Source organism: Podarcis gaigeae (genome assembly GCF_964106915.1).
Source record: "Podarcis gaigeae genome assembly, chromosome: 8".
Classification (NCBI taxonomy): domain Eukaryota; kingdom Metazoa; phylum Chordata; class Lepidosauria; order Squamata; family Lacertidae; genus Podarcis; species Podarcis gaigeae.
In genome coordinates, this window is record NC_139684.1 from 77,384,331 (window position 1) to 77,410,945 (window position 26,615).

At 45.6% G+C, this 26,615-nt stretch overlaps 1 protein-coding gene and 2 long non-coding RNA genes across 3 annotated transcripts in view; all 3 read left to right on the forward strand.

Moving 5' to 3' along the window:
* Window positions 1–1,092: 1,092 nt before the first annotated feature.
* Window positions 1,093–2,928, forward strand: LOC310851783 (putative CENPB DNA-binding domain-containing protein 1; the record flags this gene model as incomplete). The annotated part of the gene is made up of 2 exons (XM_083754466.1): window positions 1,093–1,575; window positions 2,492–2,928. The coding sequence occupies one exon, from the start codon at window positions 1,093–1,095 to the stop codon at window positions 1,378–1,380; it is 288 nt and encodes a 95-aa protein (XP_083610592.1). The 3' UTR covers window positions 1,381–1,575; window positions 2,492–2,928.
* A 2,425-nt stretch (window positions 2,929–5,353) lies between these two features.
* The window catches only part of LOC310851823, a 743,739-nt gene continuing 722,477 nt past the window's right edge, over window positions 5,354–26,615 (forward strand). The window contains exon 1 of the long non-coding RNA XR_014567846.1: window positions 5,354–5,801. This is a non-coding gene — a long non-coding RNA (uncharacterized lncRNA). The remainder of the gene's footprint in view (window positions 5,802–26,615) is intronic.
* LOC310851817 lies at window positions 6,400–9,230 on the forward strand. Its single transcript, XR_014567840.1, has 3 exons — window positions 6,400–6,564; window positions 8,407–9,162; window positions 9,199–9,230. It is a non-coding gene; the product is annotated as an uncharacterized lncRNA (long non-coding RNA).

Here is a 26,615-nt window from a genome sequence, read left to right on the forward strand (position 1 = left end):
CCATTAATACCCAGGGTGCATTGCTTGAAGAGGTGCCGTTGCGACTTGACTTCGAGGAGCAACACATAGCACCAGGTGCCGTAGCCTTTTTTGAGGTTTTTGAGGACTTTGCTGATTGTTGAAGCTTTTCCAAAACTTATTTTGCAGCCATTTGGTAAGTTAAACTTTTAAAACTTTTTTGGGGGGTTTTGGATTTTGGGTTGGGGTGTTTGGAATTCAAGGACTTGGTGTTGGGGAGAGGTTTGCAAGAATCTGGGAGCTTGTGTGGTTTTTTTCTGATTTTTTGTGACCATTGGGCCACTCTGCTGTTGTTGTTTTTTTTAAAAAAAATCTGGGTTTAAATTTCTGTGTGATGGGTGGCTGGGGAAACAGTTGAGGAGGGGTTTGCAAGAATCTGGGAGCTTGTGTGGGGTTTTTTTTTAATTTTTATGATTTTCTGTGACCATTGGGCCACTCTGCTGTTGTTGTTTTTTTAAAAAAATCTGGGTTTAAATTTCTGTGTGATGGGTGGCTGGGGAAACAGTTGAGGAGGGGTTTGCAAGAATCTGGGAGCTTGTGTGGGTTTTTTTTTTAATTTTTATGATTTTCTGTGACCATTGGGCCATGTTTTTTTTTAAAAAAAAAAAAATTCTGAGTTTGAATTTCTGTGTGGTGGGTGGCTGGGGGAACAGTTGAGGAGGGGTTTGCAACAGTTGGGGAGGGGCTGGGGGAACAGTTGGGGAGGGGTTTGCAACAGTTGGGGAGGGGTTTGCAACAGTTGGGGAGGGGTTTGCAATTTCTGTGTGGTGGGTGGGTGGCTGGGGGAACAGTTGAGATTTTTGAAGATTTTGGAGATTTTTGAAGCTGTTCCAAAACTTCTTTTGCAGCCATTTGCGGTTTTTGAAGGCTTTGGTGATTTGCAGCCATTTGGTAAGTTAAACTTTTAAAACTTTTTTGGGGGGGTTGGATTTTGGGTTGGGTGTTTGGAATTCAAGGATTTGGTTCTGGGTTTGATTTTCTGTGTGGTGGGTGGCTGGTGCTTTTGAATGTTTTGGATGTGAAGCACTGATTTTTCTTTCTTTCTGAGTTTATGAAGGTAGGAGCTGTGCTGCCATGGGACCCAAGAAGACTGCTGCTGCAGAGGCCGGTGAGAGGAAGAAGGAGAAGGTGACGCTGGAAATGAAGAAGGAGATCATCCGGAAGCACGACGGTGGTATGCGTGTGACAGACCTCGCCAGGGAGTACGGGAGGAATCCATCGACCATCGGGAGCATCCTGAAGATGAGGGAGAAGATCCTTGTGACTGATGCAGCCAAGGGAGTCACCAGGATCGTGAAGAAGCGCCCAACTGTTCTGGAAGAGGTCGAGAAGTTGCTGCTCATCTGGTTAGAAGAGAAGTAGCGTGCAGGGGACACAGTGACTGAGGCTGTCATTTGTGAGAAGGCCAAGGCCTTGCACGCAGACCTCATCCGGGAACAGCCAGGAACCTCAGGCGAGCCAGAAGCCTTCAAGACAAGCAGAGGTTGGTTTGACCGGTTCAAGACAAGATCTGGAATCCACAGCGTGGTCAGGCATGGAGAGGCTGCCAGTTCTGATGTTCCTGCGGCTGAAGACTTTGCAGCGGAGTTCCTGGAGGTTGTGAAGACGGAGGGCTACGTTCCACAGCAGGTCTTCAACTGCGACGAGACCGGGCTGTTTTGGAAGATGATGCCCAAAAGGACTTTCATCACTCAGGAGGAGGCCAAGTTGCCTGGCCACAAGCCCATGAAGGACTGTCTGACCCTTCTCTTCTGTGCCAACGCAAGCGGCGACCTGAAGATCAAGCCGCTGCTGGTGTACCACTTGGAGAACCCACGGGCCTTCAAGAAACACAAGGTCGACAAGGCGCAGCTGAGTGTCATGTGGTGATCCAACAGTAAGGCTTGGGTCACACGTGTGCTGTTTGTGGACTGGGTCAATCTTGCTTTTGGCCCTGCTGTCAAACAGTACCTGCTGGACAACGACCTGCCGCTGAAGGCTTTGCTTCTGATGGACAATGCTCCTGCTCATCCTAAAGGCCTTGAGGAGGACTTGTTGGAGGAGTTCAGCTTCATCAGCATCATGTTCCTGCCGCCTAACACTGCTCCAGCCGATGGATCAGCAGGTCATCGCCAATTTCAAAAAACTCTACACCAAGGAGCTTTTCAGGCGATGCTTCGAAGTGACTGATTGCACCACCATCACCCTGTGGGAATTCTGGAAGGACTACTTCGACATCGTCACCTGCTTGAAGATGATCACCATGGCCTGGAACGGGATCAGGCAGAGAAATTTGAATTGCGCTTGGCGCAGCCTGTGGCCGGACTGTGTGGCACCAAGTGACTCTGATGCACCAGAGTCAACAGTGGTGCAGGACATTGTTGCCTTGGGGAGGACCATGGGACTGGAGGTCACAGAGGAGGACGTCAGCGAGCTGGTGGAGGAGCACGACCACGAGCTGACCACCCAGGAGCTGGTCGAACTGCAGGCAGAGGCTGCGCAGGAGCAGGCCTCACTGGAAGAGGAGGAAGCAACTGAGGAACGGCTGTCCTCCAAAGAACTGAGGGACATTTGCATGAAGTGGAAGGATGTGCAGGCTTTTGCACAGCGGCACCACCCTAACAAGCACGTGGCACATGACCTTGCGAACACTTTTGATATGATGGTCATGTCGCCTTTCAGGGAGGTGCTGAAAAGGCGGATGAAGCAGCAGACCATGGATAGGTTCTTCAGCAAGAAGCAAAGAGTGGAAGAGGAACCTTCTTCGAGTGGTCCCCCAGAGTCTTAGAAAATGTACTGTACACTTTGTTGATCTTTAAATGTTTTTCTGTCATGTTTAGAAACTTAATTTATTGTTCCTTCAATTTTTAAAATGCTCTTTACAGTATGTGTGACTTTAAAGAGCAGTTAATAAACTCTTGTTGTACCAAATTTGGCTTTGTTTGGACTTTTTTTGACCATAGGAACGCATTAATTGAATTTCAATGCATTCCTATGGGATTTCATGCTTCGCAAGACAAAAAATTCGCTAGACGAAAAAACTCGTAGAACGAATTAATTTCGTCTTGCAAGGCACCACTGTAGTTGGGACCTCACTAACTTTCCATTTGGGGGCTAACAAAACACAGGGCACATTTTTTGCATACATAAATAGGCTTTTCTGGCACCTGGAATTTCAGTCTGGATTATCCCCAAGAAAAAGGACTGGGTTTTGGGGGAAAGTAATTTTGAACTCCCCCCCCCCCCATTCATTATCAATTTCTGATACCTTTTACCTTTTTACATGTTGGAGTTAAGTACTATCTATAATTTTTTACAAATAATTTTCTTTCAATGAATAGCATGGTATAAATTTCAGGTCACTTTTCCAGAGTTTCTCCCAGAGGTTAAAATCTATATTATATCTTATATTTATTCTCCAGTGTGTCACTGAAGCTTTAAAAAAATTGTCTTTTGTTTCCCATTCTAATAACAGATTACAGTAGAACTTCTACTTACAACCGCCCCAAGTTGCGACTGCGGCCAACCCAGAAATAGCCAGCGGGTTTGCCGCCGTTCACGCATGCGCAGAAGCGGGTAATCTTCGCCCAAGCCTGTGCACAACGGCGCCTCTCCCAGCAACCCGTTTCAACCTCTGGACAGACATCCAGAACAGATTATGGTTGCAAATACAGTGGAACCTTGACTTACAAATGCCTCAGGTTACAAACGCTTCAGGTTACAAACTCTGCTAACCTGGAAGAATTACCTTCGAGTTGAGGACTTTGCCCCAGGATGAAAATGAAAATTGTGTGCCAGTGGTGCAGCGGCATGTCTCTAGTTAAGAACAGTTTCAGGTTAAGAATGGATCTCTGGAATGAATTAAGTTTGTAACTACAGGTACCACTGTAGAGGTTCCACTGTACATTTTTTTTGGGGGGGGAGGTATCTTTGCTTTGCAAGAGTTCTTTTTCAAATTTCCAGAACATGCACTCAGAGAACTGGGTCTTCCCAATAGGATGCCTGGTGCAAACTAATGACTTCCTAAAAATCACTGCAACCCCTTTCCCCACCCATATGACCTGGGATGCTGTGCGTAAAGAGAAAGCTGGTGGACAAGCAGCGGCAATAACAGGCCCATCTGCTTCATCCAACCAAGTCTCTGTCACACATGCCAGGTCAATTCTGTTCCAAAAGAACAGAGAAGAAAGAACAGATAAGAAAAACATTGTCAGCTACCCAGATACAGTGGTACCTTGGGTTAAGCATTTTGTTCTGGAGGTCTGTTCTTAACCTGAAACTGTTCTTACTTGAAGCACCACTTTAGCTAATGGGGCCTCCTGCTGCTGCTGCTGCACAGCTGCTGCACGATTTCTGTTCTCATCCTGAAGCAAACTTCTTAAAACGAGGTAATATTTATGGATTAGCAGAGTTTCCTCCCTTCCGTGGAAATTATCCAGATACACATTCCCAAGCAATTCAAGGACAGATAGCATCATTGGGGGGGGGGGGGATGTTCACACTCTCAGACCCAGGTGTTAGGTCTTTCATTAAATCAAGGCTTCCTTGATTCCAATAAACCTTTCATGCCAAGGAGCCAGCTAGTCTGGAGTTTAAAGAAACACAACTTCTTTCCCAGCGTCCTTGTGGCTGATGGAGTTCCCACAAGGCTTCACTCTTTTTACTTGACCAAGGAATGATTTCTAAACAGTACCAACTTTACTACACCACTCATTAAAGGCAAAGTAGATATTGCATGGGCACAGAGAGAAAGTACCCACATAAGACCATCAGTACGCTCTGCCCTTCCTGAAGCTTCCTCAAATGGAACACAAAAAGGTGGAAAACCCATTTTGCAAAGTAACAATGATGGTGTGGTGGAATTGGAACTCAATATTGGCTCTTAGGCCTTCATCACTGATGTCCCTGCTAGATCACCCCTTATTTAAACATACAAACAAATACAGTATAACCCATTTGGAGATCTTGAAACAAATGGTTTCTATAGGATTAGAGATTTGCTTGTAGGTGGTAAAGCAATCTCAAAAGAGGACATGAGGGAAAGACAAAGCGTGTTCTCCTTCATGGAGAGCACGTGTTGCGGTGGGGTCTGCTGAGCCACCCCTCTGTTACCAGGCAGGGTCTCTAAAGATGGCCTGGGGCAGTGATTGGTTCACTGGGTTTCTGGGGTAAAAGTTATGTTGCAATTTTGGTGGGAGGCGTAAAATGTTTAAATACTCTGCACGCAGCCTGGAGCTTTCTCTTTGCTGTGTGCAACGGATCACTTGGACCGTCTGGAGGACAGTGGAGCGATCTTCTCATTGTCTCATTGTCTGGTTACATTTCTTTATTTTCCCCTTCTTTTTAATCTTCTCTTAATTAATTTAATTCCCACCTTTTTTCCTGTTTGATTTCCCACCCCACCCCTTACCCTGCCCTTTGGGAAGATTCTCCCTGTACCTGTGAGCGCTGCCTGTGCATAATCCTCCTGGGCTTGCCTTTCCCAATAGGGAGAGAACCCCCATTAGGGGCTTTCTTTTGCAAAAAGGTTTTCCCCATTTTCGCCTGTTTAATTGTCAGAGCTGTTCCCAGCTTACCTGGAATCACTTTCGTTTATAGTATCCTCATAGGTTGGCTTTATTTTGGGTGATTGCAGTGCTGTTGGCTGAATTTTAATCTAGCCTTGGGCAGGAGCACTATTTTGAGTTCCTTTAATATTGCAATGAGACAAAAAAGGCAGAGAGCAGAAGCAGAGAGGCCTGCACGGCCTGCACATATCATTCAAGCCTAAGCCTGCTACAGTTAGCAGTACAGTAAATTGTTAAGTTTCTGTGACGTGACTCATTCTCTCTATAAGAATGTATCTGTTTGTTTGCAGGTTCACTTTTTGCTAATGCATATCTTAGGCAGAGTGGAGCCAGAGGCTCTCTGTGCCTCCAATGAGCACTCTTTGTATGCTCTTTAACTATGCTGTTTCTGAACAAGTTTATTTTCTTCAAGTTTGTTTTTCCCTGATAGTGGCGACTGCCATTTTAGAGATGAGCCATTGTGGCTTAGTGGCTAGAGTACAGGACTAGGACCTGGGCGACAGGGTTCATATCCCCCACTTAGCCATTGTTATAACAAAGCAAAACAAGCTGCTCCTTTTGGACTAATTTGTTGCTGGGTAGTTTGGCCCATTTGTGATATTGCTCCCCAAAAGAACTTTGGGTTTCTTGAGGAGGTGCTTCCCTCTAAAGGGCAAGCAGGGGTACCTGGACAGGCGGTGGGCTGCCTTGAGTTTGTTATCTCATTGGAAACATTTATGTCAGGCCTAGCAGGTGATCCTAGGGCTTGGCCCGCTTGGCCCTAGAATTTGATGGCCTCTGACAGCGTTTCTGGCCTGAATAGCGTCCCCATGTGGTGCACAAGGCATTGGTTTAGGTTTTTTCTTTTTGCAGACTATGACATGGCCTTTGCAGATGCCTCCAGAGCTTGCCTCTCCTCCAGAGGATGACTTGTTGATGCCCCAGGTGCCTTCTTCCAGAAGGAAGCGTCTCCAGAGGCAGGAAAAAGCGGAGCAGGGATGATGCTTACACCTCCTTGCAGGTAAATCATCACTGGGCTTTGATGATGATTCAGACATCACCTTGGACCTCTCCAGGGGTCAGGGTGAGGCTGTTCCTGGTCTTTAGGGATCATCCTGGATAGCTCAGCTGGTCAGCGTATGGTGCTGGTAATGCCTAGGTTGCAGGATTGGTCCCTGTATGGGACAGCTGCATGCTCCCTCATCACTCTACCCAGACACTGAGGTCCAGCGCGGAGGGCCTTTCTGGTGGTTCCCTCACTGTGAGAGGCCAAGTTGCAGGGAACCAGGTGGAGGGCCTTCTCGGAAGTGGCACCTGCCCTGTGGTACACCCTTCCACCAGATGTCTACTACCAGACTTTTAGAAGACATCTAAGTCAGCCCTGTTTAGGGAAGCTTTCACTGTTTGATGCATTACTGTATTTTAATATTTTGTTGGAAGCTGCCCAGAGTGGCTGGGGAAGCCCAGCCAGATGGGCGGGGTACAAATAGATTATTATTATTGTTGTTGTTGTTGTTGTTGTTGTTTGTTATTGTTATTATATTGTGGGAGAGTGGACTAGATGATCCTCGGAGTCCCTTCCAACCCCACTATTCTATAAGTGGTAAGTCGCTATGATGGGAATGTTAGACGCAGGGCTGCCATCATCCCCTCAGCTCGCTAGGATCGCAGGGACGGGGACATGTGGACCACTTGCACAGCTCCACATTTAAAATGGAAATTCCCTGAGCAATAGAACCTGAAGCTGGTATGCAGGAAGCTGGCCCGGTGGCAGCTTTGTTGGGACTTCTTTAGGGTTTCTGGCCCTTGTTGGCCCTGTAAATTTACACATCATGGTGGCAACACAAGGCAGGGCATCTTGCCCAAGCGGGGGCTGGCAAGCAATAACTCAATACCTCTCACCCATATTTCCATAAAAATATCCCCCTTGACAGCCTGGCTAAAAGGTTATCTAGATGGGTCAGTAGCTTTGTGCTTGTGGGAAGGGTTTTTCCCAAGGTTTGGGATTCCTCTGGCTTTTCAGCCAGTGGCTCAGAATACAGCAACTCAAAATCCAGTTAGAGAGCTACCTGTGGTAGCCAGAAAGAAGGTTAGGAAGCAGCTTGCATTGGGACGTATGGTGGGACCCCCTTGATTCTCCTTCTAGTCCCGATTTTCATTTATCCCCATTGGGGATCGTCCCTAAGAAAGCCCCATATAATTCCATCTGATCCATATTTATCGCATCCCAAAGGCACCTCAGTGAATGATGCTATCCCTCCGGAATTGTTCTGTGAAATATGCATCTTTGGATCAGGCAGTTGAGCTTACCAACAAATTGGAGGAGGTGCCTTGTTGGCATTATGCGATATTAAATCAGCTGTTAGGCTGCTGCCGGTTCACCCTCAAGATTTTAAGTAGTTCCAGTTACAGATAGGTAGCCGTGTTGGTCTGCCATAGTCAAAACAAAAAAAAATCCTTCCAGTAGCACCTTAAAGACCAACTAAGTTAGTTCTTGGTATGAGCTTTCGTGTGCATGCACACTTCTTCAGAAGAAGAAATGCACACTTCTTCAGAAGAAATATTTGGCTTTTTGTTCCCCTGGGGGCTGGCTCGATCCTAGTGCACAGAAATGGGTTCCGGTTCGACAGGCATCTAATTGCTCACATTGTGCACCAGTTATTGCAGCCTGCGGCTTGCCTACCGCTGAACACGCCTCATTCCTTCCAAATAGGTGTTGTTGCAAAGGCTGCACATTGGGGCCTGTTAGTAGACAGGATTGTGAATACGGGTAATTGGAAGTCTGACGCTGACAAAGGTTATGTCAGGAAGCATCGCCAATGATGCCTGTGCTGATGCCTGTCTGTTATTCCTTTTTTCATAGGAGCAGCTGTGCGCATTTGGATTGTCAGCCACAGCATCATGCACTGAGCTGGCAAGCACCCTGACGAGTCTGGACTGGGGGCGCCATCTCGGCCTTCCTGCTCATGTTTGTAGCTCCAGTCCGCATCTGGATTGTAGGGCACAGCATTGTTTACTGGGCTGGCATCAGAGCTAGGCAGTCTGGAAGGGGACTGGGTCTTGGCCTCCCATAGCATGTGCAGGTGTTGTGGATGTCCAGGCGCAGAATGCAGTGGAGTGAATTCATCCCGCTAATTAAGCAGAGGGTGCTTTCGGATGGCCCCCCCATGGCAATTGTGGTTCAGCTGGGGGAGAACGATGTGACAACTTATGATTGCTTTACTTTGCGCTCCACAATTCAGAGAGACTTGGGGGAATTGGTGACCTTAATACCCACAGTTAAAATATTTTGGTCACAATTGCTGCAGAGGCGCAATTGGCACGGCATTTCTCGACCTGAGGCTGCTGAAAGGGCCAGGAAGTGCATTAATTCCGCAGTGTGTAAGAAGGTGGCGGATTTGGGTGGATTGGTTATTTCCCGCCCGGATATTACCTTCAAGGCTCTGGCCCTTTACTGCAATGATGGAGTACAACTCTCTGTACTGGGAAATGATGTTTGGATGCGGTAACTGCAAGGTTGAAGGTTGGGTTGGGATTGTGAGTGGTTGGCGGCGAGCGTAAAGGGCTCGATTGGCGGTTAGGCATTGGTTATAAATTGGTGGAGGAGGGGTTAGGATAGGCTGGGCCTATCCCTCCATGGAGGGGTTCAGGATAGGCTGGGCCTGCCCCTCCATGGTTGCTGCGGAAAGTGAATTCCGTTAAAGGAATCCTGGGGCTTGCCATCTTTTCGTCCAATCCCTGGAATGGGACTAGGGCCAGCAAGCCTTCGGGGAGCAGGCGGGTGAGAGTTGAGGGTCTGTGACTCAGCTCCATTTCTCCCCAACTTCCTTTCCCCCGCACTGTCTTTCAGTGGTGCCCGGAAGTCAGTTCTGTCCCCAGGCGGGGGGACAGATAGTCTTAACCAATGCCTAAACAACCACTCACGGTTTTGTATTTAAATAAAGTTGTGGCCAAAATTATGCCAAAAACCTTAAACAAAAATTAAGTGTGCGTTGTGAGTTATTTGGGGGGTGGCTTGGGGACCTCGACATGCAAAAGGCATTAAATGGTCCTGGTTACAACTGTATCAACAATGCACTTTTGTAAAGTCTCTGGAATTCAATGGTGAAGGCTTGAGACCCTTGACAGCTTTTGAATCGCTATGTAACAGACATAGCCATGACAGGAAAGAGGCAGTTTCAGTGATATAGGGTATGATATTAGACAGCTTTGTGGGCAACACAGAAGAGATGGGAGGCAGACATAGGAACCTCAAAAGTGAAAAAGCATGGATATACAGCGTAATCCATCTCTAAATACAAATTTCTTCTCACCTCCAGGAAATTTTCCTTACAATTACTTTTTGGTGGTGTGGATCCCCACACACCTTGCAAAGATAAATCCATCAAGCTCACCGTTATGTTGGAAAGACTGGAGAATGAGGTTCCTACTTTCACCTTTGTTGTGGGGTGTACTGTGAGCTACACCTTTTGGCAGAAAGTTTTTCATCTGATCTTCAAAGTTACCCTCCTAATTTGGCACTTCCTTTATTATCATGAGATTTGACTCCAAATTCCAACCTTAAATTGAAAAGAAGAAATTTTCTTCCTGTTCACAGCAGCTGGACTAATTATTGCCCAATAATGGAAAGAATCCCTCTAGTATACCGTATTCGATGACGCATTAGAGTTGAGTAAATACGGTACATCTCAAAGTTAAACTGAGCAACTCCATCCCTCCATCAAATCCCTGTGGCCGCCACTACCATCTCCCCATCCTCCCACTGGCTGAGAATGGGGGGGTGAGGCCGGTGTGGGTCACCCTGGGTGTCATCCCTTAAAGTTACCTTTTGGTGGCATTGGACCACCAAAAGCCTTGCAAAGATAAATCCTTCAAGCTCACCATTATGTTGGAAAGGCTGTGGAGAATGAGGTTCCTACACTGAAGTTTGATATGGGTGTACTGGAAAGAAACCTCTAGTATACTGTATTTGATGGCCACTACCATTTCCTCCTTCTCCTTCCCCAACACCACAGGAGAAGTTGCTTAAATAAGGCAAAGAGGTTGCTAGCTTTGGAAGGCAAGGGGTGGGAAAGAATCATAAGTCACCCACCAGCGGCCCTGCTCCTGGTCTGTTAAAGGCAGCAACCACAACACAACCAAGCAGCAGCTTTTTACCCATCAGGCTGGCTGGGCGTTGCTCAGAAGTGACGCTGGACATTGCATGTGTGCTGCTCTCTCCCTCTTGCTCCCCCCCCCAACACACACACTCTTCTCCCCAAACTCCAAGCCCCTCTCCAGTATGGGTGCCTATGGAAACTCAGCATGGGACTCAAGGAAAGCCATGCCTGGCAAGCGAGCGACCCGTTCGCCAGGGAAGCTGGAGTCGCTCTTCTGGGTTGGGGTTTGGGTGGGCAGGAAGGAAGGAGAACTGAGGCTCATTGGGCTTTGCGGTGTGCAGGCAGCAGGGTCAAAGTGTCACTTCTCAAATGAAAGTAATTTTTATTCTATAGTACACATTTCCTCTGTGAGAAAAGAATGTGGTATGATAAGAGATAAAGTTAAGAAGTAATGAAGATAGAAATGTGATATTGAAATTAATAAGGTGGAGACTGTGAAGATATTAAGAGGGAGAATGAATTGTAACTAAGATCAAGAATATTCAGTATGCCAAATACATTGTTTGACATTCCATTCACTGTTGGCTTCCTTCCGCAATTGCTTTATGAGCAAATAAAAATAATTAGATGTTTGATTGATGAGATGGAGAGTGAAATGGGAATAGAAGGGTCAAAAGTGGGTGTGAATTAATGAATACATAATAAGTAAAGAACTATGGGATATGATTTTTTATATTTTATCACAATGGAGAAACAACTGTGGACAAATATTAAAAGATTTATTATTGTTGAATATGGAGAAATGGTTGTGAAAGTTATTGCAGGTAAAGTTGTTATGTTTGATTAGAGAAAATATATTGCTGATTTCTCTTTTTCCTTTCCTTTTCTTTTTCCTTTTCTTTTTCCCTTGATGTTTTCTTTTCTCTTTCTCTCTTTGTTTTTTTTTATTTATTTAAATTAATTCCTTTTCTTTTATTATGAGATATGGTGTAGGTAAAGTTATTTCTTTGATTACATCCTTGACAATGGACCTCCCCATGTGTTGTTTGTTGTTTGTTCTCCCTTGTGCCATGACCCCCCACCCTAGTATTCTTGCTTGTGGTGAGCTTGCCAATGTAGTATCACTTTCAATAGATGCTTGTCTGCATTTTCTTTAATATCTGGATTGCCATTGCCATTTATTAATAATAAAAACTAGTTGGCTACTTTTATAATTTTTGTGTAAAAAGGAAAATGAAATAATTTGTTTGGGTCAGGATAGAAGATCCATGGAAATAAGATCAGCTGGGTGGCACCAGCCATTTGTTCTTTGCCTACCTGAAAGCAACCAACACAACTTTGTAAGGTTGTGCATTGGGTAAGGCTTTGTTTGGATGGATGGGAGGGTGTAGCCTTCGCCTGCCCCTCCTCACTAAGGGTATCCTATTAGAGGGATCTGGGTGTGTGGATTCTGTCCAATGCCTGGACATGGGCTGTTGGAATGTCACTGCCCCAATGGGGAGCCCTCAGAGGGTTCCTATTTGATGTACGTCATAGGGCTCCCCCTATTGGTGGTTTACCCTGCAGATGGGTGCGAGTCAAGATATGCTGGCACACGCATGTGTAAACAATAAAGCTGTGGCCTATTAGAACCCATAAACGAAAATAATTCTTTCTGTGGAATTATTGTCTGTAAGGGTCGCAGGGCCTTGGCATGGAAGTGGGGCTGAACAAAATAACATGCAAATTCTCATATTTTACTTCAAATGCCTTTCTCAGCATTCTACACATTCTGCATATATAAAACATAGAGATATAGAATACAGATTCAATGTGCCAGATGAGTTTATTTTCTTATAATGAATTTCACCAATTGTGAAAAAGAAAACCCATGAGGCCTGAGCTCTTCCTCTCACCACTAGGCTCTCAGTTTCTTCTGCAGCTACCATGAATGGTGGAATTAACAAGGAGGAGAGCTTTGCTGTCTTGTATCTACCCCTCAAGGTCGATTTTCATTGAGGAAGTCTCAGCATTCCAGCAGTTTGCTTCACTTAGACCCAGTCCAAAGTTACCGTGTGCTACGATTTTTCCATTAAGGGCACACAAGTCTTCAGTTGCACAGCCTTTAAATGTGAGCCTTTCAAATGAATAATCATCTGTGTAACACAAAGTATAACCTTTGCATGAGTTCTTTATTAGCGCTTTGGGGATAGGGATGACTGTGGTTATTAAAGCTCAACCAACACACTGACAATACACACTCACCAACAAATCTGACAGCCAAGTATCACTAGCTTTGAATTTGGATTTCCTGGCTAATACCAACGTGATGCATTGTGAACAGGAAGTTATCCTATGTCTCAGTGCTATTTTTCTAGAAAAAGAGGTGCCAGAACTCAACATGAGTGCCTCCCTTGTTCTCTTAGAATGGCTATGGCGCCCAACTGAGAGTTACTAGAACTGAGTTCTGGCTGGAAAAAAGTCCTCATCTCCCACCCCATGTATTTTGCTAGACTAAGGCAGCAGTTCTTTTGCACACTTGTGATGTGGTAAGATTCAATTAATACAGTTCAACTTATTTGCCAAGAAATATCAACAGAGGTGTACATGGTAGAACCCTTCTTTCTCCCAGACTTATTTACTTTTGAATTTTTGGCCAAAGTGTGTGCTTCTGTCCTTCTGGACCAGGACCAAATGGTGCATACTGCTATGAGGAGAAGCTGTGATGTGCTGGCTAGTCCTGCACCTTCCCCTGTATTCCTCTCCTCTGCTCCTCCTTGTGGATTATAGGACAAAGTTGTGCTGTAAGGAATCTGCTGTGCTTTGTGGGGCCCCCCAGTCACACAAGGTAAAACCTTGCACATGAGTGAGCCTGCCCCCTCTTGTTGTTATGCTCTTCATATGGGGATAGTTTGGAATCCAAAACAGGACTAGAGCATTGTCCTTTTCCTCAGAGAAAGAAATCAAAGCTATACACAAATATCAGTCATTGCTTTCCTGGAAATGAGAAAGAGACAGAAGCAGGCAATATTACTCACGTGTAATAACAGTATAATAGTGAATGCACTTGGTCTCATTGGCAAGGCAGCTGACATACCCCTCACGTGGGCAACTTTTATCCTTTGGTGTTTTAAGATCGGTGAACTTGAAGCAGGCTGGGCACTTTAGACCATTGGGGGAAAGATCTTCACGTGGAGGAACTACCATAATAAAAAGCTAGTCAGCATATGGATACACCTCATTCCCCATTCTCTTTATTGTACTTTTATTTTGATTTCTTTCATGCCTTCTAGTAGCTGCTGACACAAGCTGGACAGGCTACCTCCACATTGTGTCCTGCATTAATGATGATGATGATATTTATTATTATTATTATTATTTATTTCTATCCCGCTCATCTGGCTGGGTTTCCGCAGCCACTCTGGGTGGCTTTCAAAAGAACATTGAAAACAGAATAAAACTTCACATCTTATGGGAGGGCATTCCACAGGGCGCCATTACCAAGAAGGCCATCTGTCTGGTTTCCTTTAACCTTTCTTCTCACAGTGAGGGAACCGTCAGAAGGCCATCGACGCTGGACCTCAATGTCCGGGCTGAAGGATGGAGCTGGAGGCACTACTTCAGGTATACTGGGCTGAGGCCGTTTAGGACTTTAAAGGTCAGCACCAACAGTTTGAGTTGTTTTTGGAAACATACTGGGAGCCAATGTAGGTCTTTCAAGTGTTATATGTTCTCAGTGGGCACTCCCTGTAACCAGTCTAGCTGCCACATTCTGTATTAGTTGCAGTTTCCGCATAAGGACCACATAGATCATGTTGCAGTAATTTAAGTGGGAGATAAGTAGAGCATGCACCACTCTGGCGAGACAGTCTGCGAGCAGGTAGGGTCTCAGCCTGCACACCAGATTTGACCTGTGCCTCCATGGACAGCTGGGAGTCCAAAATGACTCCCAGGCTGTGCACCTGGTCCTTCAGGGCCACTGTTACCCCATTCTGGACCCCACACTCACCTGCCCCCTGTTTTCCCAAAACAGTAGTTTTGTCTTGTCAGGATTCAACCTCAATCTATTAGCCATCATCTATCCTCCAACCACCTCCAGGCACTCACACAGGACCTTCACCTGGTCAGATTTTAAGAGTGAGGTAGAGCTAGGTATCATCTGCATACTGATGAACACCCAGCCCAAACTCCCTGATGATCTCTCCCAGCGGCTTCATATAGATAATATAAGCATGGGGGAGAGGACAGAACCCTGAGGCACCCCACAAGTGAGAGCCCCTCTATATGGTCCAGAAGGATATCGTGGTCAGTGGTGTCAAAAGCCGCTAAGAGATCCAGCAGAACTAGGAAATAACGTTCACCCTTGTTCCTAACCCGCCAGAGATCATAGACCAGCTTGACCAAGGCAGTTACTGTCCCATGATGAGGCCTGAATCCTGATTGGAAGGGATCCAAATGCATCCTTCGGGCGTGCATGGAGTTGTTCAGCAATCACCCGCTCAATCACCTTGCCCAAGAAGATTTGAGACTGGGCAATTGTTGGCCATATCAGCTGGGTCCAGAGATGTGTTTTTAAGAAGCAGTCTAATGACTGCCTCTTTGAGTGGGGCTGGGAAGACTCCCTCACAGAGGGAAGCATTCACCACCCTGCAGAGCACATTGCTCAGACCTTCCCAGCTGATTTTTAAGGAGACAGGTTCTTGGTTTCACTCGTCCAAGCATCCAGTCCACATCCTCGGAGGTAACAGATTGGAATTTATCCCATGCAACTAGACTAAACAGGACTCCTGCACTCTCGTGCCCCAGCCCTACTCACATGGTTGGAGTCTACCTCTTTCTGAATCCGAGCAAATTTATCTGCAAAAAATCTTTGGAAAATCATTGCAAGAGATCATTGCAGGAGATCTTGTTTCGCTTTTACTTAGTGTCAAATCACCCACATTCATAGAGGTAAACACCAGGTCTAAGGCACATCTATAACTATGAGTTGGGCCAGACTTAATCAGGGACACCCCCATGGAGGCCATGCTTTCCACAAAGTCCGGAGTGGCCCCTTATAATGTTGTGTCAGCATGAATGTTAAAATCCCCTAGGACAACCAAACTAGGTGTATCCAGGAGCACGTCCACTATGACCTGAAGTAGCTCGGCCAAGGAATCCTTGGTGCAGCAGGGAATCCTTTACTGCCCCTATTGCCCAGCTTCCAGAACATGCGCTCATAAAACTGGGTCTTCCCAATAGGATGCCTGGTCCAAGCAAATGACTTCCTAAAAATCACTGCAACCCCCTCTCCCTGCCCACATGACCTGGGTTGCTGTGCCTAAAGGAAACCTGGTTGACAAGCAGCAGCAAGCACAGGCCCATCTGCATCACCCAACCAAGTATCTGTCACACATGCCAGGTCAAGTCCCCCATCCATGATCAAGTTATGGATGGCAGTGGTGTTATGAATCATTGACATGGCATTGCACGGCAGCACCTTCACGTCATGTGGGTCTCCCTTGCTGATTCCAATATGCTTCCTGTCAAGACCAGACCCGGAGGCAGAGGTAGTGGTCAAAAAATGATTAAACCTGCCTCCTCAGTATTGACATGGTCTGGCCTTAGAGTAACTCCTCCTCCTACCCGTGATCACAGAGATCGGGTATCCCAGAGAATCCTCCCCTGTGTAACCTGCCCCAGATATTCTTTTGGCTAGGGCCCACTCCCAGGCAGCTCTGACCCTCATTTGCCATTAATTTTGATGAACAGACATATCTGCTGAGCATTTATAAAAAAAATTGTTGTGTTTCACCTTTTGTCATGCACACTATTGTTTTGTGGATTTTCTGGAGTTCTCAACTGGTAGCAGTATATCAGGCAAGCTCTCTGCTTTCTGATTCTAACTCTTTGTATCTGAATGTACAGACAGCTGCATTCTCTTGGAGGTAATCTCTCTCTCTCTCTCTCTCTCTCTCTCTCTCTCTCTCTCTCTCTCTGAGTGTGTGTGTCTATGTGTAAGCAAGGAGTGGGCAGGCCCAGAATCCACATGGGAGAGAGTGATTCCCAGATTTTCTGGATTTCTACTTCTCTTCCTTCAGCTCCACCAACTGCTTGATTGAAATGTGGCAGATGTATGTAAGGCAGTGATCATCTACTCCACCCATTACAGATTCAAGGATGAACCATCAGTACTTCTTAGACCCTTGCATCCTGCATCTGAATGGACCAAAAGACAGATTTCTATACAGTGGTACCTCGGGTTACATACGCTTCAGGTTACATATGCTTCAGGTTACAGACTCCACTAACCCAGAAATAGTACCTCGGGTTAAGAACTTTGCTTCAGGATGAGAACAGAAATCGTGCGCCAGCTGCGCGGCGGCAGCAGGAGGCCCCATTAGCTAAAGTGGTGCTTCAGGTTAAGAACAGTTTCAACTTAAGAACGGACCTCCAGAATGAATTAAGTACTTAACTCGAGGTACCAATGTACTTTTCTTGCAACTATTAGGCACTTATATAATTGCTTCATACAGTGGTTTGTTTTTTCAGAAAAAGGGGGCTGGAATTGTGTTTGGCGCCTGCTATAAACATTGAGACTATCCTATCCATATGTTTAGGCAGTAGATGCAAGTTTTAATATGCTTTTATTCTATTGTAATTTTAACTTTTTGGATTTATTTATTTTTTACAATCCAGGATTGTATAAATTTAATTAAAAAAATAAAGTGATATGCCAAAGGATTTCTAACACTTGTACATATGTCCACTGAGAATTTATTCCAAGTGAATCAGCCTAGGGAGGCAGTTAGCACAATTACTTTGCCACTTCAATGGTGGCAAACTGATTATCAACCCCGCAGGGAAACTCCTGTCATTGGCTTACTGGCCCAAGTGCTCTGACACCAAGCCCCCTCTGCTGGAGATGGGGGGCTTTGGGTAGGAGGCAGTAGGGTTCTTGGCTCCTGTCATAGCCTAGTGCCTCCTTCCCCAAGCCCGGAAAGCATTTGCTCAACTTTGGTCAGGAGGCATGATGCTCTGACAGGGGCTGAGAGTGCTCCCACTACGTCCCCAAAGCCCACCTGGATTTGGGTTGGAGGCAGCAGGGTTCCAAGAACCTGTCTCAGACACATGCCTGCTTTCCGAAGCTTGGGAAGAATTTGATCAGCTTAAGAAAGGAGGTGGTCTGATGGGGTCCCCAAGGCCTCCTGCATCCTCCCCCCCCCCCAAGTGGCAGAACTATGTCCCAGCATGTTCCGCCAGAAAAAAACACTGTTTTTATAAGACCTTGACCTTCAGAGATGCAGATACTCACGGTGGACAGGTTCCTTATTGCACTCATCTGTTTGGCAGCAGACCGTCTTCAGCTGAAGGAATTTACCTTGAGCTGCACTGAAGCTGTAATCACCTGTGTGGCAATAACTGGGAAACGTACATGCCCGGTAAGTTAAAAATTCATACTTTGGAACTGAAAAGAAGAAAAGGAAGTAAATCACAAGTTAAGCAAAAATAATAATAATAAATGGTTAATTCCCTCCCCTCCAAATATATTTATTTTTAATGATACTTCTCTTTAACTACATTTATTTTCTTCAGTGAGAAACTACATAATCCACAGTTCTTGAAGCAAGAAATGAACCAAAACACAATTATCTTTCAAAATCCACAATTCTCCAGCCAAACAGTGCATACAAATATGCAAATATTAAGAAAAAACAAGCACAGAAATAGTGGGTGTATTTCAGTTGTATACTCTGAGTAGGATTTAGTTGAATGCCACTCAGCTATATGAGTTCAAACAACCAACAGAGTTACTTTGTATTAGGGGAAATCACCTGATTTCTCAGATGGGCATGCAGATGAAGAGAGATCTGGAAGCTGAAACCTAGAATGACCAATGTTCCAGGAATCATTGTGAGGCCAAGGGGCCATATAGCCCATTGTTGTGTGCTTAAATCACAGGATGCTCAGGATAAAAAGATGATGTGGCTGCTCTTGAGCCAGCAATCCCAAGAATCGCACCAAAATTCACAGACAGTTTAGATGCATGACTTAGTCTTAGTGTCATTGCACTCTGAGTTTCCCACCATCCTCAAGAATTTGAAGGCGACAGGGGGTTCTCTGAGCATGGCATCATATCACACCTCTTCTTTCACAGGATGTTCATTCAAGTAATGCAAGAAGGAGAGATAGGGTTGCTAGAAACTATTTTTGCATTATAATATCTCATCTGGAACAGCTGGTGTAACAGCAAAGAGAGAAAGAACTTGTAGGTGCCCAAAATGATGCATGCATTGAAATTGTAATAACTGAATACTTTGCCTTATGTTTGAAAGCAAACCAAAACCAAACCAGAGTTCACTGTTTCTGGTGTAGTGTGGACTGCTAGTTAAGGCAGCGATGGCTAATTTGTGGCCCTGAAGAATTTACCGAACTACAGCTTGCATCATCTCTAGCCATTTACCATGCTGGCTGAGGTGGATGGGAGCAGTAGTCCAGATATGTCTAAAGGGCCAAAGGATAGTCAACCCCAGACTGATGCATGCCAGGTTCTCTCTGATGTGATGCATGTGATGGAAAGGAAAAGGGAATGCCTTTCCGCCTTATGTGGCTGAGTATGGTTGCTGAGTGTTGGACTGGAATCTGAGATGCCAGGGTTCAAATTCCCACTCAGCCATGAAGCTCACTGGCTGACCTTGGGGAGTCCCTGCCTCTCAGCATATAAACCTGACATGGTTAAATGCATAAAAGAAGAACCATTTCCTTGGAGAAATTGTGGGCTATAAAGGCAATAAATAAATACTAAATAATGCTAATTTACACAAGAAAGTCATTCCTTGGGGTGACCAAGAGTAAGTGAGAAGATTCAGCTCACCTATGTTGTTACGCAAAGCAATAGAGGAACAGATTTGAGTATCATTGCAGGATTGACGGCTGCTCTTTTTACATGAGGTACTCTTTTCATAACAGTAGTCACATTTAAGAAATGCCGCTGCAGAAGGAAGACAGAGGTTGGTTGAAGAGATTTCTTGAGATGGAAATTCCCCCCGGTCTCCCTGCTCGCCCAAATAGGACAAATTTAGCCAGCTAGCCCTGTTGATCATCTAATGTTTATTGGATGGATTTTCCCCCTAAATTGATTTTTGAATTCTGAATTAATTGTTATTCACGTTTTATATTGTATTTTTTGCTGTTTTTGTTGCATCACTTAAGTGTTTTAAATTTGTTGTTAGCCTCCCTGAGCCTGGTTGTTTGAACCGGGAAGGGCGGGGTATAATTATTATTATTATTATTATTATTATTATTATTATTATTATTATTATTATGCTCCTTAAATAGAAACCTAAGAGATCACTTTCTGAAACCCTTTTCTGCAAAAGCAACACCCCAGAAAAAATAATTAGGTTAGGTTTCTTTTGTAAGACAATAATGGCTTTTTAGAATGTCCCTAAATAATAATAATAATAATAATAATAATAATAATAATAATAATAATAATAATTTTTATTTATACCCCGCCCTCCCCAGCCAAGGCTGGGCTTAGAGCGGCTTACAAGCAATAATAAAAATAAGTTGAATGATTACAAGTTAAAAACAAAATTAAAATACAACATTAAAATATTGAAACATTCAAATATTAAAATGTAGCCTCATCGCAGGAGGAGAAGAAAAGAAAAAAGAAAGAGAGGGAGGGAATCAAATTGGCTCTAAGCCAAAGGCCAGGCAGAACAACTCTGTCTTACAGGCCCTGCGGAAAGAAATCAGATCCTGCAGGGCCCTGGTCTCATGAGGCAGAGCGTTCCAGAGTTGAAAAGGCCCTGGCTCTGGTTGAAGCTAATCTAACTTCCTTAGAGCCCGGGACCACTAGGGTGTTGCTATTTATGGACCTTGAGGCTCTCCGTGGGGCATACCGGGAGAGGCGGTCCCGTAGGTATGAGGGTCCTAGGCCGTGAAGGGCTTTAAAGGTCAAAAGCAGCACCTTAAATCTGACCCTGTACTCCACCGGGAGCCAGTGCAGCTGGAAAAGCACTGGGTAAATATGTTCCCATGGCAGAGAACCCGTGAGGAGCCTTGCTGCAGCATTCTGCACCCGCTGGAGTTTCTGGGACAGCTTCAAGGGCAGCCCCACGTGGAGCGAATTACAATAGTCAAGCCTGGAGATGACCGTCGTATGGATCACTGTGGCCAAGTCGGGGCAGGAAAGGTAAGGGACCAACTGCTTGATGCGGCGAAGGTGGAAAAATGTTGCCTTGGCTGTTGCTGTAACGTGCGACATCCATGGAAAGGGAGGCGTCAAGGATTACACCCAAACTCTTAACGGAAGGCAATGACACTAATTGGGCCCCCGCAAGAGAAGGGAGTTGGTCCCTCATCCCCATGCCATCCCGACCCAGCCAAAGGACCTCTGTCTTCGAAGGATTTAGTTTCAATTGGCTCCCACAAAGCCATCCAGCCACAGCTTTCAAGCATCTGGTCAGTGTGTTCGGGGCCGAGTCGGTGTGGCCATCCATCAGCAGATAGAGCTGAGTGTCATCAGCATATTGGTGACAGCCCAGCCCAAAGCTCCGGAAGATCTGGGCAAGGGGGCGCATAAAGATGTTAAAAAGCATTGGGGAGAGAATTGCGCCCTGCAGCACTCCACAAACCAAGGAGTACTGTGACGACAGTTCCCTCCCTAGTGCCGCCCTCTGTCCCCGACCAGAGATAAAAGAGCACAGCCAGTTACGGGCTATGCCTTGTATCCCCAAGTCTGCAAGGTGGTGGTTCAGAAGATCATGATCGATCATGTCAAAGGTGTTACGATATGGATACAATGCAGCAGGTGGCTTGGAAGCAAAACATAATGGGAATGTTGGTTCTGTTCCGTGGGAACAGAGGGAGGGTCTATTTTCAGTGCAAAGCACCGGAATTAGCTCAGAGTGTAATATGACCTGTACAGGAAGTACAGGAGGTGGAGTTTCTCTCTCTTCTGATGGACTCTGATGAGAGCAGACGTGTTTTCTCTGTAATGCTGCAAAGACAGAAATAAAGGGATGTAAATACATTTCTGTCTCTCTTTCCCCCTACCTGGGAAGGGGGGAAGAGCGGTGTGTTCTTCTCACGTGGAGGAGGATCGCCGATCGCGACCTAGCCTGCATCTGCCGGGACTGCAGACAGGAAGGTCACCAGGAGATCGTGCCGGGTGCCTGGAGAGTGGCCAGTTTCTCCTGATATGGCAGATTTCCTAACAAAAGGCACATCTAAAAGGATCTAAAAGGATCACCAGTCCTGACCCGCCTTGATCCAGTTGTCTACGGAAATCATCTGTTAGGGCAACCAGACCTGTCTCGGTCCCAAAACCAGGATGGAAACCAGACTGAAATGGATCTAAAGCCGATGTTTCCTCCAGAAACCTACCAAGCTGTTCAGCAACCACTCTCTCAATTACCTTACCCAGATATGGAAGATTTGAAACTGGGCGGTAATTGGATAGGTCTAAGGGATCTAATGAAGTTTTCTTTAAGAGTGGACACACCACTGCTTCCTTCAGTTCACCCGGGAATGTCCCCGTGTCAAGGGACAAATTGATAATTTCAACTGGGGGGGGGTCCGCGCAACATCTGGACACTCCCTAATCAGCCAAGACTGGCACGGATCAAGGAGGCAGGTGGTGGGCCTACCAACTTGGAGGAATCTATCCACATCAGCAGGGAGTATCCGATCGAAATGGTCCAACACTGGACCTGAAGTCAGTTGAGGGGCCTCCAGTTCAGTCACTGTATCTAAATTGGCAGGGAGGTCACGGCGGAGCAACAGGACTTTCTCCGCAAAAAAGCTCACGAATGCCTCATAGCTGTGGGTCGAATTTGTGCTTAAATTTGGTTGTTATCCTAAGGACGTTATTGACCTAATTATTCTAAAAAGTTGTGCTGGGCGAGAGCTAGCGGATGCAATGGAAGCTGCAAAGTAACATTTCTTAGCAGCTTTTATAGCTATCTCATAGGCTTTCATAAGCATCCTATAAGATGTTCTTGAAGCTCCATCACGAGTCTGTCGCCATACTCTCTCTAGCCGTCTGAGATCCCGCTTCATTTTCCGGAGCTCCTCAGTAAACCAAGGGGCCCGGTTTTGACGGGGTCACAGAGGGCACTTAGGCACAATCTCATCAATGGCTGCCAAGAGCCGGTTATTTCAGCCCTCAACAAGGTCATCTAATGAGTTGTCGGAAGGAGCAGGGTCCTGCAAGGCTTGTCAGAATGTTTTGGTGATTGTAAGGTTTAATGTGAAATCAAGGTAAAATTAAGCTTGTTGGTTTCTCTGGTATCTTCTCTCCCATACATTATGGATGTTGGCTTATATTATGGATGTCTGCTCTATATTATTTTATTAATACCATTCCTAAAAGTTTGTCTTGGCCTTTGGCTAGTGCAATAAATAATAATAATAATAATAATAATAATAATAATAATAATAATAATAATAAATACCCGCCCTCCCCAGCCAAGGCCGGGCTCAGAGCGGCTTACAAGCAATAATAAAAACAAGTTGAATGATTACAAGTTAAAAACAAAATTAAAATACAACATTAAAATACTGAAACATTAAAATATTAAAATGTAGCCTCATCGCAGGAGGAGAAGGAAAAGAAAAAAGAAAGAGAGGGAGGGAATCAAATTTGCTCCAAGCCAAAGGCCAGGTGGAACCACTCTGTCTTACAGGCCCTGCGGAAAGAAATCAGATCTTGCAGGGCCCTGGTCTCATGAGGCAGAGTGTTCAACGAGGCCAGAGCCAGAGTTGAAAAGGCCCTGGCTCTGGTTGAAGCTAATCTGACTTCCATAGGGCCCGGGACTACTAGGGTGTTGCTATTTATGGACCTTGAGGCTCTCTGTGGGGCATACCGGGAGAGGCGGTCCCGTAGGTACGAGGGTCCTAGGCCGTGAAGGGCTTTAAAGGTCAAAAGCAGCACCTTAAATCTGACCCTGTACTCTACCGGGAGCCAGTGCAGCTTGAAAAGCACTGGGTGAATATGCTCCCATGGCAGAGACCCCGTGAGGAGCCTCGCTGCAGCATTCTGACACGTTGAAGTTCCTGGAACAGCTTCAAGGGCAGCCCCGGGTAGAGCGAATTACAGTAGTCAAGCCTGGAGATGACTGTCGCATGGATCACTGTGGCCAGGTCGGGGCAGGAAAGGTAAGGGACCAACTACTTGATGCGGCAAAGGTGGAACTATGATGCCTTGGATTTTGGTGTAACCTGCGCCTCCATGGAAAGGGAGGCGTCAAGGATTACACCCAAACTCTTAACGGAAGGCAATGGCACTAATTGTGCCCCCGCAAGAGAAGGGAGTTGGTCCCTGATCCCCATGCCATCCCGACCCAGCCAAAGGATCTCTGTCTTCGAAGGATTTAATTTCAATCGGCTCCCACGAAACCATCCAGCCACAGCTTCCAAGCATCTGGGCGCATAAAGATGTTAAAAAGCATCGGGGAGTGAATTACGCCCTGTGGCACTCCACAAACCAAGGAGTGACACGACGACATTTCCCTCCCTAGTGCCACCCTCTGTCCCCGACCAGAGATAAAAGAGGACAGCCAGTTACGGGCTATGCCCTGTATCCCCACATCTGTAAGGCGGTGGTTCAGAAGATCATGATCGATCATGTCAAAGGCTGCTGACAAATCTAAAAGGATCACCAGTCCTGACCCGCCTTGATCCAGTTGTCTACGGAGATCAATGGAAGCTGCAAAGTAAGATTTCTTAACAGCTTTTATAGCTATCTCATAGGCTTTCATAAGCGTCCTATAATATGTTCTTGAGGCTCCGTCACGAGTCCGTCGCCATACTCTCTCTAGCCGTCTGAGATCCCGCTTCATTTTCCGGAGCTCCTCAGTAAACCAAGGGACCCGGTTTCGACGGGGTCACAGAGGGCACTTAGGCACGATCTCATCAATGGTTGCCAAGAGCCGGTTATTCCAGTCCTCAACAAGGTCATCTAATGAGTTGCCAGGAGGAGCAGGGTCCCACAAGGCTTGTCAGAATCTGTCAGCATCCATCAGTTTTTGTGGACAAGCCCAAATAGGTTCGCCACCCGAGCAGGATAGGAACGGGAAGTCAATCTTGGGTTTCAGAGCATAGTGATCAGACCATGGCACTTCCACAGGGGGGAGCATGATTACATCTATGCCAGCCCCAAAGATCAGATCCAGCATGTGGCCTGCTTGATGAGTGGGGCCCAAAACAAACTGGGAGAGCCCTAGTGTTGCCACTTAAAGAGCAATCCTCCAGATTAACAATGCTACTCCTACCCCCTGACCCACAGTCCGCAATTGATGGAGGACAGAGAAACCTGGGGGTGTTATGCACTGACTGAAAAAATTAATAGGAAAAGGAATTAGATAAGATTGCTATAAGTTGTTTTGGTGATTGTAAGGTTTAATGTGAAATCAAGGTAAAATTAAGCTTGTTGGTTTCTCTGGTGTCTTCTCTCCCATACATTGTGGTTGTTGGCTTATATTATGCATGTCTGCTCTATATTATTTTATTAATACCATTCCCACAAGTTTGTCTTGGCCTTTGGCTAGTGCAATAAAGTTATGAACTGTAAGTGAAATGTTCATTGCTGCTTCAGTACTTGAGATTTTCTCACTCACACACCATTTTCCCATTACAGTACTTCACTCTTGTCTTCGAAGGGAGCCTGGCTTAGAGAACACTTACTAAAGGCAACAATATCAGAGAAGCAGGTAATGGTTGGTGTGAATGTATATATAGAAACCCAAACACACACACACACAAACACACACACACAGAGAGAGAGAGAGAGAGAGAGAGAGAGAGAGAGAGAGAGAGAGAATTACCTTTTAATCAGGGTGGTATATATGGATATTATAACTATGATGTATATTTTAATCATTCTGGATTTTAAAAAAGATGCAGATTTCTTTTGTTGTTTTCTAAATAGCACAGAAGCCATTTGGAAATGAAGCAATACATATATTAATGAATAAATGATAATATATTCTAGATAGAATGGCTATCCTAAGTATCCTGGAAACTGTAGCCTTCACTTCTTCGTACAGTTAATCAGATTCGGCCATCACAGAAATACATGTTTGCAACTGACTATACATGGTCATCAGGGTTTAAGTGCTTAAACTCTTGAGTTTACTCTCCTTGGTAAGCCAGCAGTCCTGACTCTCTATTATGCTGCTATCCTGTTCTCACTCACATTCCCGCCCAAGGAGCAAACATTTTTGCAGTCATCTAAAGATGATAAAAAGAATCCCATTGCACTGGTTCCTACTCACCTGGAGAAAGCAGGCCCAAGAGGAAGCATATGCTCAGAAGTGTTTTCATGATTTTTGAAAGATCAGGAAACTCAGAGATGGACCAGGCAAGAGAACTGACACAGGGAGAGCTTTTACTTGGAGATATTTATGGGGCAAGGATTCATGCTGTGGGCAACACCTGGGAACAAATGGTTCCATGAGGTCTTGGAGTGGGGGCGTTGTGTTTGCTGAGAAGACACAGAGGGACATACTGAAATTCAAGGCTCAGTGTTGAAATTGGCGTAATTGTTAATTTTTCATTTCATTAGCTCTTGCCGGAAACCTCTAAGCATTTTTTTTCCTTTATCATTACCTACAATTTAAATTGTAATGGCACCAAAGAAAGAATTGAGGGACTACAAAGTCAAGGGCAAAACCAAGATGCAACCTGCATAGAAACCCCCCAAAATACCCTCCTCCAAAGGATTCCTCTTCTGAGAAGGAGGAAGAGTAGAAGAAGAAGAGTTTGGATTTGATATTCCGCCTTTCACTCCCTTTAAGGAGTCTCAAAATGGCTAACATTCTCCTTTCCCTTCCTCCCGCACAACAAACACTCTGTGAGGTGAGTGGGGCTGAGAGACTTCAAAGAAGTGTGACTGGCTCAAAGTCACCCAGCAGCTGCATGTGGAGGAGCGGAGACGTGAACCCGGTTCCCCAGATTACGAGACTACCGCTCTTTACCACTACACCACACTGGCTCTCTGGAT